General features: G+C 37.5%; 3 protein-coding genes across 3 annotated transcripts; all 3 read left to right on the top strand.

The window, feature by feature from the left end:
* Positions 1 to 4,548: 4,548 nt before the first annotated feature.
* Positions 4,549 to 5,643, top strand: COCSADRAFT_119304 (uncharacterized protein; the record flags this gene model as incomplete). Its single annotated transcript, XM_007702689.1, has 1 exon — positions 4,549 to 5,643. A coding segment is annotated over exon 1 (1,023 nt), but the record flags the coding sequence as incomplete, so codon positions are not given.
* Positions 5,644 to 9,511: 3,868 nt separating this feature from the next.
* COCSADRAFT_68267 (uncharacterized protein) lies at positions 9,512 to 9,679 on the top strand (the record flags this gene model as incomplete). Its single annotated transcript, XM_007702688.1, has 1 exon — positions 9,512 to 9,679. A coding segment is annotated over one exon (168 nt), but the record flags the coding sequence as incomplete, so codon positions are not given.
* Positions 9,680 to 10,174: 495 nt separating this feature from the next.
* On the top strand, positions 10,175 to 10,432 carry COCSADRAFT_91355 (uncharacterized protein; the record flags this gene model as incomplete). The annotated part of the gene is made up of 1 exon (XM_007702687.1): positions 10,175 to 10,432. A coding segment is annotated over one exon (258 nt), but the record flags the coding sequence as incomplete, so codon positions are not given.
* Between the last annotated feature and the right edge of the window lie 1,915 nt (positions 10,433 to 12,347).

The following is a 12,347-nucleotide window of genomic DNA, read 5'->3' as shown; positions in this document are numbered from 1 at the left end:
GGCAGGAGATCAATGGGATCCTGCCTAGGTGAATGTCAGATGTGACGGTGTAAGTATCCGGATCGGTTCCGGATAACTTGAGGTTGAACGTAGTCTGAACAAACAGCTGCGATATTGTTTTGAAGCCGTCACCGGCTGGGACGAGACTTTTGATATAATGTAACGGCGCAGGCAAGACTACTCGGATCAGTATCGGCGGTAGTGTCACTCAGAGGCATATGGGAGTGCGTGGGACATCAAACGAGCCTTAATTCGAATAGACACCTATAGGCCTTGTACGAAAGGATATCAAAAGTCTACAGAGCTAGCTACAGGGAGTGTCTCCTTATATACTTATCTTAGTCGGATCCGAATCGGATCCGACCTCACAACGAGTGGTTGATGAAGAGGGCGGCGAGTACTACCTCCGATCCGGCTCTGGGATTGGTCCGATACATGGCGAAGTTGTAACATCGTTACAGCTAGCTGGTTAATCCTACTATTCCTTATCTTCGCTAGCTAGTATCACCTATCTGCTTAGTACGAGGAGATAGAGATCCCACGCGACTAGGCGATCGCAGTCAGCGATAATAGTTAGATAAATAATAAGCTAGGCGTTGTATAGATAAAGCACTTCAACGCCCATACGAAGACTCGCGTTATTAACACACGTTGTCTACTTATTCTTAACGGCTATAAGAGCTACCAGTCTCTTAAGTTCTAAGAGTTCTATAAGGAGAACAATATCTACACTCTCTATATACTACCTCACTTATCTTACCTACTTTAGCTACTTAACGTTAGCTGCTTCTCGCCGTTAAAGCGCGCGTATAGCCGCGAGGTAGAGAGCTTAATCTGCTATTATATTAACCATATTACTAAGCTTAAGTTTCTACTAGCGTTTAAGATAGCGTTCGATCGATCCTTCACGCTAGCTAATATCTGCTCTACCTTCTGCGGCGCAGGCCTTATTCCTCTCTAGCTAGATGCTATTCTATTAAGGCTTGATATAAAGCTCCGTACGCCTACTCTACTAGCTGTTCTAGAGGCTCTCTAGTAAGCTCGTACGCCTAGCAACACACGCGAGCTTAAAGCTCAATTAACGTTAATACGTAATCGCGTTTAGCGGCATTAAGACTTATTACTAGCTTTAATTATTGCAGTAATTAACTAGCTTAAGAAGGGGGCTAAGGTAATAATACTCTCAGCTAAGCTAATGCGCGATCGGATAGCTAGTCTTAAGAAGGCGAACGAAGCCGTAATAAAGCATAGGCAGCGTAAGAAGAAGTGGATACAGAAGTAAGAAGTGTTAATAAAGGGAGCTAGAGAAGATCTACTCGCTTAGCGCGAGGCTGATTAACAGATTGCTTATAAAGAGCGTTAAGGAGGAGAGTGATTAGGTGTTAGCCGCCAGGCTCTAGCGCGGTGTAGTAGGTGTAGAGAGACTAGCTATAATTCGCGTACATATAAGAAAGATACTTTAGATAGTATTTAATCTACTACCTTAATATACATAAATTTTATTTAGTTATAGTAGAGCTGTATACGTAGAGAGGTATGCAAAGTTGGTGGGGTGTGCCGCTCGCTTATACGCGCCGCTCGCTTATACGCGCCGCTCGCTTATACGCGCCGCTCGCTTGTAAAACACGTTAGTATAACGTTATGCTATAATAAAATAATGTTATAATTATATAGAGTAAGTCTAGTATCTTAAAACTCTTTATAGATATTTTTTAGTATAATAGTCTTATAATAGATCTTTTTAAATACTAGTAAAAAGGTTTCTTTACTAATATAGTATATATGATTATATACTAAGACTAAAATAGTATTACTATACGCGCGCTTTAATAGTAAGAAGTAGTCTATATTAAGAGGGTATAAGAGGTATAATAAGTAAGAAGGTATATAGAGAAAAATTATCTTTATCTCTTTATAGAGATCTTAGAAATCTACTAAGTAGTAGCTCTTATAGCTATTAATAACAAGTAGCCTATACGTCTCTATAGACTATATATAGAAATTAAAGTAATAAAGCTAGTTAAGCGCTAGATTATTATTTATCTAGCTTATAGAACTAACTTAGATTACTTAATTACGTAGTAGATTCTCTATAAACTAGATAGAGATTAGAATCTTACCTATAAAAATAAAAAACGCTAGAATATACGTGTTATGGGCGGAGAGGCCTAGCGAACGAGTATGCTTCTACCTATCGTACAGAAGCTAAAAGATAAGAAAAAGAGAAGATAACTAAGTACAGACTTCTCTTATACCTGCTCGCTTCTGATCACGTGTCCGTACAGAAGGTATATCACGTGGTCGAAGATCACGTGATCCTCTTCAGTAGAGATCACGGGCGCAGCCCTTTACAATACGTACCTATTATACCAACGCTTTATATTAGCATAATCTACTTATAATTACTTAGCTAGATCTTCTTTATTTTTCTTATTTTATCTAAGCCTATAATAACTAACTATAATAATATCTTACTTATAATAAAGCTAGTCTTGTTAAAGTTATAGATATCTTTATCTATAATACTATACTTTACTTTTATATTCTAAACTAGCTTAAACTAGCTCTTAATAAGCGCTAAGTCTTTACAGAGAGCTTACTAGTAATTATATAGATAGCTTTAGCGCGTACGTAGCTTAGAATTACGCTAGATAAATCTATTAACTTAGTTTTTACTAACTTTCTCTCTACTACGCTTTTATAGTTGTCTATTAGCTATATCTCGTATATTATCTCTTCTATAGAGTAGTTCTTACTTAGCCTTAATTATTATACGCCTAGTAATAGCTTTCTTTTCTAGTTTTATTAGGGGTTTATAGTTAGGCTTATAGTTACGTTAAAAATACTTACTATTATATCTTTAATATATTATTATTTATAGTACGTTATAGACTTTTTTAGCGCGTTAAATACTTTAAACTTAATTACTACTAAGCTTAGAGACTACTAGTTAAACATCAGCTTTAGTATAGCTTCTATAAGGTTATAGTTATTAAGATATTACGCGTTATTATTGCGAAGTTATTTTAGTAAGGAGACTGCGCCGCTTAATAGAGTGCGCCACTCGGTAGTAAAATACGTTATAAGTAAAATATAGTTAATAACTAATTTAGAGTAGAAATATATATATTTATAGGTATTAGAAGTTTATTATAGCGCTAGCTAATATAGCAGCGGACTAGCAGTTTCTAAGTGCAAGAGGCTGGAAATCCCCGGGTGGCTGCTAGGGCCACGGTGCCAGCTAGGTAGCTAGCGCGCGGGCTTCCTGATTAGCTGCCGACAGAATCCGGGTGTGGGTCCGAGCGCCCGGATTCTGCAAAACTATAGCACCACATCCTAGATATCTCTTCGAGCTACGTTCTGTCTTCTACTCTATACTACCTATAGTGAGAGCCTATTAATTAGCTATAGTAATAGAACCTGTACACGTGCCTGCGCTCTCTGTTCGTGAGCCCCTACCGTGACAAAGTTAACTTATAATCACTATAGAAGACTATGAAACTATATATATTCTTATATTACCTTGATCATAGTTAATTCAACTTTTTAATTATTAATTTACTTAAATTGTTCCTCGAATTTATTCCATCTTAATTAAACAAAGTAGTAGTTAGAAAACTCTTTAAACTACTATACTAAAGTATATCTAAAACATAGCTAAATAATATAATAAACTGTTCTAAGTTGAAATGAATATATTCTAAATAGTAAAATAGACGACGGTCTGAGGAGCGACGCTATAATGTGTGGGCGCGCGGATGTTAAGTATGGATATCTAGCTACTAAGATAATAATATGAGCTTATTGTCTTGTGCTAACCTTTTGATTAAGTGGGCGACGCGAGTAGCTGCGCGCTAGGCCGGATTCGTCCCACCCCTTACAGATAAGGCTAAGAGAAGAATTAGTGCTTAACTCTACGTAACACAGCTCTATGTATGATTGTACCCACGTGGCGTCCACTAGCGGGCCTCGACCTCGTACTAATTTGAGCCGGACGTATCCTAGCCTCGCTAGATTGGTTGGTACACTGAATCATTGAGATCTTCATGCGCACAAGCCTGGGCTGAGGGCTTTCTAGAACGGGCGATTTCCAGAGCTGACTTGTCCATTGTGATACTGACTGAAAATTCCTAGGTGCAGTACCCGCAAGCGCATCTGGACTCAGATCTGCAGATCAACAAGCGTGTTGATCGACAGTAGCATGCGAGGGAAACGGTCTCTCAGTGGCGATAATGTTCAGCTGTGATCTATAGGTAGAGATGCCATTCCGAGAGCCATCACGATTGATTCACTTAAATACCTCTTCACCATTGCTGTATCTCAACCTGTCTTGATCCTCATCGTTGCTATCACATCGTCCAAAGCTCACGAAGTATTGCTTGATCGCTGCTCCTATCTTTTGACCCAGAACCCCAAGAGCTTCCCTTAAGGTATACGCCATTACTCTCTCGATCAAGTTTCAACATAGACTGACACATATGCCTTTAGGTTGTGATATAGCTAGATTACAACTCATAAAATTCAAGCTTCTATCACTGGAAGATGGGGATCGATGGAACTACAGCCGCAGCCATCGTTACGGGTATTCTTGCAATAACAGGTGCAATCGCAACTGCTTGGATGTCGGGATGGAATGAAGAACGAACCCAAGCCCGTGCGAACAAAAAGGCACTTTCTCGATACTCGGTCCCCCTTATAATCGCAGCCTGGGACCTAGCTAACTGGTTCTACGATATTCTTGAAGAGGATAACTACACCCCAGAGCGATGCGCGGCATATGGAAACGGCTGGACCGACAAATTCACATCATATCTGCTTGGCCAATACTTTGCCGGCGTTCACATTGTCCGCGAGATGACGCACTTCTTCGCGCATATAAATGGTGAGGAAGCCGAGATGCTGAAGAAGCTTCTCTGGAAAATTCAAGATGAGTTCATTTCCATGCACTACGATGGAAGGGAAAACTTAGAGATGCGTTGGTTCGAGGGCGACATACTGGCTGCACAAGAACATTTGACTGAAGCTGTTCTCCATGATAGCACCGAGTTTCCTCGAGAACTACGTACAATTGGTTATGTCGAGTTCCAGAAGAAGTATGCGCCAGCCTCTGACCCAGGAAATGCGAATTCTCCTGAGTTGTACAAGCTATTCGAATGGTATGAGGTCCAGTTTCAACGAATTATCTACCGCCGATTCAAGAGCCTATATACCAACAAATGGCCAACGAAAACCAATCCTCAAGGTTATGAGACTTTGAAAGAGACCCTCGACACCTACGACGGGAGAAAACTAGAGAAAGACGTTCTGAAAGAATGCCCCGATAACCAGAAGAAGAGAAGGCGTCTAGAGGAAGAAGAAGAAAAAATTCGAAGCGAGCGAAAACTATACCCAAACATCAGCGTCATAGTACCCGATCATCGAGTGCGGCGTCTTCAGCACCTGCTGAGTGATCTCGTAGAGGTGCTGGACGCTTTCACTGCCATGAAGCTTCACCGTCCAGTGCGGAAGTGCAAGATGTTGGTGGAGCACAAAGTCTCTTCAAGCAACAACCCGCTTGACCTTGTGACTGAGGATCGCATACCTTGCGACTGCAATTCTCGCGAGTGCAATCCAAAACAAGAGAATTTCCCACACCGACAACTTCTAGACAAAAAGGAAAGGGGTTGCTTCGCGTGGCCCGGATCCTCAAGGTCATCACAAAGAACTACAGTAAGGCAAGAGAACGTGTTTTTAGAGAGAACACATATCATTGAGAGGAGCAAGGTGTAAGACAACGATGAAGTATATCTTGAGCGTCGTAAGATCGCTTTGGTATGGTTGGGAACACATGTCACCTCTACGCTGCACCATCATCCATCAACTTGCAATTGATCGTGGACATCTGGTCAGCTTGTGAGTAGAGGAACTCGGACGTAAGAATAACAGTATAGAAAGAGAATGAAGTGTTGCAGCTTTCAACTTCAATCCCGAGCGGAGCAACAAGCACATGTTATATTCATAGTGTCTTTGCATCGGACCTGCCAATCCAGCTTTTATTTTGCGAAATTCTAGCGTATCGCTTCGAAGACACTTGTGAGGGTTGTTGACTGATTCATTTTCGCAGATATCCTAATTCAATCGCCGCGCATGGTGATTCTGAACGGGAATGGTAAAGCGGGTGCAGCGTTAACTCGAGTTTGCTGAGCTACGAGATTTTTGCAAGGTTACAGCTTCGCTTTATTACTGTTTTAAGAGCCCGGCGATCATGGGTCCATCAGCTTTGGCTGTCTTCGTTTTCACTCACCTTTTTCGCTTGTAATAGCATGTCATTAACTATAGCGACGTGCACATGAGGCTAGATAAAGAGGGGTGACATCAAAAAAACTATCAAGGGTATTGCCTAGGTGGAAGTAATATTAAACTTCTAGTGTTAAGCTTCTTATTAGCTACAGAGTTTTCGCAGATAGAGAGATAGGATATAATAGGTTAGTAACTTTAGTAAGTAGACTAACTCTATACATTTTACTTAGTTATGCTTAAAACTTTTATAAGGAATAGTAAGAAGAATGCTCTACCTAGTTATAACGATAGATGATGAGGAAATGACTAGTGATCCTAACGGTAAGAAAAATTATCGCGGGGCGAGATTATATAACTTAGCATCCCGCTAAGATATAGCCACTAGAAGACTACTATAGAAAGAGAGACTAACGTTCTCCTAAACCTCTTGCTAGGACAAGAGGCTAGAGAGAATAGAACTAGAAGTAATAAAGATATAGGGATAACGTATCTGTATAGCGAGTGGCTTAGTATAACGAGTGGCTTATAGTGCTAAGACCCTACTAACTTTAACTATTACATGACTATTATACGTGATGTCTTAATAATAAAGCGACTTACTTACTGCCAAAGAGGCTCGATTATAGCTAGCACTTTAGGCTATTAAACGAGACGCGATAATAACTTAAAGACGCGCTACAGCTCTTTATAACGTACTATAAAAATTAATTAGTAATTAACTTACTAGAAAGAGTTTCTAGCGCGATATCTAGCCTAACTTAATAAAGCTACTTATAATAGAAAAAGAGAAAATTATATACTATATACCAGACCTTAACGCGCGAGAATTTCCACTGCGCCTTCCTGCTATTAAAGATCTAGCTAATTCTTTGCTAGCTGCTCGCTACCGCGACTCTATTAGCCTAAACTAGCCTAGAGTATTTATAAAACGTCGCCTAGAGCTAAAGATAAAGTTTACTTAAAAGTACGACTATAAAAGAGCCCTCTATAAAGATCCTAAGCTTATATAGGGTTAGTTCCGTCTAGTATAGAATACTAAAACTAAGTATAGAATCTAGAACGATAATATATATAATTTTAATAAGACTAGCTTTAAAATAGATATACACTACGTTTTAGTAGTAGTTATAGCCTCTAAACGTTAACTAAAGCCGAAATTCTTATAGCAGAGTAATTAAGAGTAGGTTACTAGCGTAGTTTGTATTAGCACAGCTAGCTAGGCGATTCCACCCTTTATTATCTTTTAAGATAAGCACTACCTCTCTACCTAGTATAAGAACGATAGCCTGTCTAGAGACTAGCTTATTAGGGTCTCTAAGAATAGCTAAATAATAAATTAGCTTAGCCTAAAGTAGTTAGAGCACTTTAATAGGTATATAAAAGAGCGTACTATTAGAGCCTATTATTTACTTATTCTTCACGGTTATAAGAGCTATGACTCACTTAAGTTTTAAAAATACTATAAGAAAGTAAATATTATTACTCTCTATATACCTCTATACTCTTCTCACCTACTGTAGCCGCTTAATATAGGCTATTTCTCGCCTTTAAAGAGAGTATATAGGCGCTAAGCTAAAGATATAAAACGTAAAAGAATTAACTATATAACTAAAATTAAGTTTCTTCTAGCCTTTTAACACGCCTATAGTAAAACTATTATAAAGAATGATATCTTAGAAGGGTTTTAAGGCGCTAGATTAGTTCTATATAACCTAGAGGTAGTAATATTAAAGCTTAATATTAAGCTGCGTATACTAACACCACTTACTACAGAAGATCTGCTCTAGCTATTACAAACCCTAAGTAATACTCTAGAACTAGAGTCGCAATTAACGCTAGTAAAGTAGAGAATTTAGATACATATAGATAGCTCTCTATTAAGTATAGTAGTTACCTTTAAAAAGCTAGCTAAAGGCGCTGTAATTATTGCGTATAAGCTAGTGTTAGCGTAAAAGCGCAACGCTAAGCTTAAAGTAGCTAATAAAGCCGCCACGCGACAAAGATCGTATAAAAGAAAGTAGATATAAAAATAGAGAACTCTAATAGTTAAAGAAAGAGAGTAATTAGTAGTTCTAAAAGAGTTAGGGGCGCGTAGTAATAGAAAGAAGATAAAGAAGAGAGTATATAGTAAAGTAGGTAAGCCGTTATAAACGTACTGTAGACGCTACAGCAAGGTAGAATATAACTCGCGTATATATAAGTAAGATATAGAAGTAGATTCTAAGTAGAATACCTTATCATAATCTGAATTTACTATTATAGTTACGTTATAATAGTCTGTAATAGTCGTGGTTTTTAGTAGAGTCTTAGCACCGTGAGCCACTCGCTATACTAAGCTACTTACTATACAGATACGTTAACATGTTTTATAAGCGAGCGGCGCGTACAAGCGAATAGTACAACCTACTAACTTTACATACCTTTCTACCTATATAGCTCTACTACAACTAGATAAAATTTATATATATTAAGGTAGTAGATTAAATACTATCTAAAGTATCTTTATTATATGTACGCGAATTATAGCTAGTCTCTCTACACTTACTACACCGCGCTAGAGCCTAGTGGCTAATACCTAATTACTCTCTTTCTTAACGCTCTTAATAAGTAATCTACTAATTAGCCTAGCGCTAAGCTAGTAGATCTTCTCTAGCTCTCTTTATTAGTACTCCTTACTTCTATATCTACTTCTTCTTACGCTATCTACGCTTTAGTACGGCTTTATTTACCTTCTTAAGACTAGCTATCAAATCGCGTATTAGTTTAGCTAAGAGCATTATTACCTTAGCCTTCTTTTTAAGTTAGTTAATTACTATAATACTTAAAGTTAGCGATAAGACTTATTGCTACGAAACGAAATCACGTATTAACGTTAGTTAAGCTTTAAGCTTACGTATGTTACTAGGCGTATAAGCCTACTAAAGAGCCTCTAGAATAGCTAATAGAGTAGACGTACGGAGCTTAATACATATTAAGATTTAATAGTATAACGTAGTTTATAAGCGAGTCGGCCACCTAAGTGAGTCGGGTACTTTATACCGGCGCGTTAACTTTGTAACAACAACGTAAGATACTCTAACAACAAATAGCTTAACAAAGTTATACTAAAGCTGATATATACTTTACTCTTATTAATATTAAATTCTACCGTATTAAAAGTAAGAGACATGCTACTACTATCTATAGCGTTCCTTGAATAATAATATAAGACTAACGCGCTAGAAGATACTTTCGACGCGACTATAAAGCGAACTTAAAGCGCCTAAATAAGCTAGAAGAGAAGGCTATAGTTAGGCGTATTCTTAAAGAGTCTAAGCGAGAATTTGCGCCTATAAAGGCTAACGTTCATTTAATAGCTAATAAACTATTATATAAGCGTGGGAGTAACCCTATTAGTAAAAACTAGATTAATAACTTTGTTAAGAGAACTTCTAAGCTCTGTACGCGCTAGAGCTGTCCCTATAATTACTAGTAAGCCGCCTATAAGGACCTAGCAGCTATCTAGCGCTAGTTTAATCTAATTAAGAGAATAAAGAAGAAGTAGAGTATTATAGACGACGATATCTATTACTTTAATAAAACTAGCTTTATAATAGGTAAGATTTTATTATAGTTAGTTATTATAGGCTTAGAGAGTTCTAGTAAAAAGAAGAGTATATAGCTAGGTAACCATAAGTAGGTTACTATAATCTAGAGCGTAAGTACGTTAAGTTACTAGCTACCCCCCTTTATTATCTTTATAGGTAAGGTGCTTATTAACGTTTAGTTTAAGAATCTACCTCCTAACTAGGTTCTCGAAGTAAGTCCTAATAGCTAGATAAATAACTAGCTTACTCTTACATAGCTAGAGCACTTTAATACTTATACAAAGACCTGCACTATAAGTAGATATTAACTACTAATTATTAACGGCTATAAAAGCCACTACTCTATTAGATCTTATAATCACTATAAGAAGAAGAATATTATTCTTATCTATATACCTTTATACTTATCTTACCTATTACAGCCTCTTAACGTTACTTATTTCTCGCCTTTAAAGCGTAAGTATAGTAATATATTCTTAGGCTTAGCACGTAACCGCACTAACTATATTAGTAAGGAGACCTTCCTACTAGCCTTTAAGACTACTTTTAAGCAGTCTATTATATAGGAGAATATCTAAGTAGGCTTTAGAGGCGCTAGTATAGTCCTATATAACCTATAGACTATACTATTAAAGCTTAATATAGTAGTATAGACACTAATATAATTACTATAATAGGCAGCGGCCTAGAAGGCGCAGACACCACGCAACGCGCGCGAAGTTAAGTCTTAAATTAGTCTTATCCAATAGAGCGCGAGAAAACGCCGTAGGTCTTCTACTAATTCACTTACTAAGTAGATTACTTAGTTAAGTAAGAGAGCTTAGTAAATAGCTGTTAGATAAGTAATAGTATTTAAGTGTAACTAAGTAACTAGGTTCTGTAATCTGGGCCGATTAGAGATAAGTGCTAAGGCCCACCTCTAGATAAGGCTAATACTTAGCCGCCTATCTAATATAAAAAATAATAGCGATAGCGCTTATAAGGCAGCGCGCCTTCGCGCTGCTACAGAGCAGACGGAGAAATTAATATTATTAATTTCTTCTATTAATTATTATAGCTTTTTATTATAGTAATATAAATTAATTCTTAATTGAAAACACCTTATAGTCTAATAGTTAAGAGTCTTACTGCCTCTACTAATCTATAACTATCTTAACTAATTAATTAATCTGTAATAATAGCTACTTAACCTAATTAGTAGACTATAGCAGTAATACTACGTAATGAACACGACTACCGCGCATAGTATAACCAGCTTTAAGCGCGTTATATCTTCTATAATATATAGAAGTAGGTTAATCTAAGTATAGCGACGCCGCGTTAAGTAGAGCTAACTAAACTAGAAATACTAGATTTCTCTATCTATACACTATCAGCCTAACTATCTATAGGGGATATTCTAATGAGGCCGTCTAATCTAGCGATAGTAGGACTTTAAGTATATAAGGACAATCTTAAGTGCTATAAGCTGTAAATAGATAGATATAAAGTAGCCTATGCTAGATATAAAGCTAAGAAAGTAAATATCTAGCATATTACAGCCTTTATCTAATCCACAGTTGTGGACTATCTATAGTAAAGCTACTATTAACTAGACTAGTTAGTCCGTGACTAGATTATAAACCTTCGTGCTTAGATAAGTATAACTAATAAAGTAGAATAAGAGTAAGCGCGATAGTAATATTACAACGCTCTTAAACTACTATAATTAGTAAATAGCTAGAATATCTAGCTAGCTAAGTATAATCCAGCTATAACTAAGGCAGAAATACTTAATATACCTAACACTACTTAGTTTAGATTAGTAGCTATAGACTTTGTATTAGTAATAAATAAAGTCGCTCTAATATAGGTAGTAACTTTCTAGTTAAATAAAGTTAATTAACCTAGGATAACTAGGTAAACTATAATAAGACGCTTCTAAGAGTATATAATACTAAATCACCTAATTAGACTAAATAGAAGCTAAAAGGCAGCTTTTATAGTAAATAATCTATCTATATTTCTTACTATAAATAGCAACGCTAACTAGTGTTACAAGTAACAAGAAGGATTCTTTCCTTGACAAATGACGAGATGGCTGCGAGCCTAGGGACGTCCACGTCAAAAGGTAATGGACATTGCGGGGCTCGGAGTCACGTGATGTGCCATCCCGCCAAGGCTGGCCATCCGGGATGGCAGTGCATAAAGGGATGGCAGCGCCATCCCAGACCTCCCGCCAAGATGGGATGGACGGGATGGCAGGACTGGAAGCAATGAGGATATAAGGATGGATGGATTTCATTATTACTCTCGTTGTGGTCAACTCAAATTGTACTTTCTTACTAGTATCTTTACTTAACAAGATTGTCACAAGTTAGTCTATCAAATAGATTAGTCTTGTCAAACCCTCCTTAAGCACGCCAACTCCACTGCATCGCCAGACAAGCCTCACGGAACACTAACGTAATACTCACCTGCCTTAGTGCGGACCAGGATAGA

The sequence above is a fragment of the Bipolaris sorokiniana genome, assembly GCF_000338995.1.
Source record: "Bipolaris sorokiniana ND90Pr unplaced genomic scaffold COCSAscaffold_8, whole genome shotgun sequence".
Lineage (NCBI taxonomy): Eukaryota > Fungi > Ascomycota > Dothideomycetes > Pleosporales > Pleosporaceae > Bipolaris > Bipolaris sorokiniana.
The sequence above is the reverse complement of the archived record's forward strand: the minus strand, read 5'-3'. Positions and strand labels throughout refer to the sequence as shown.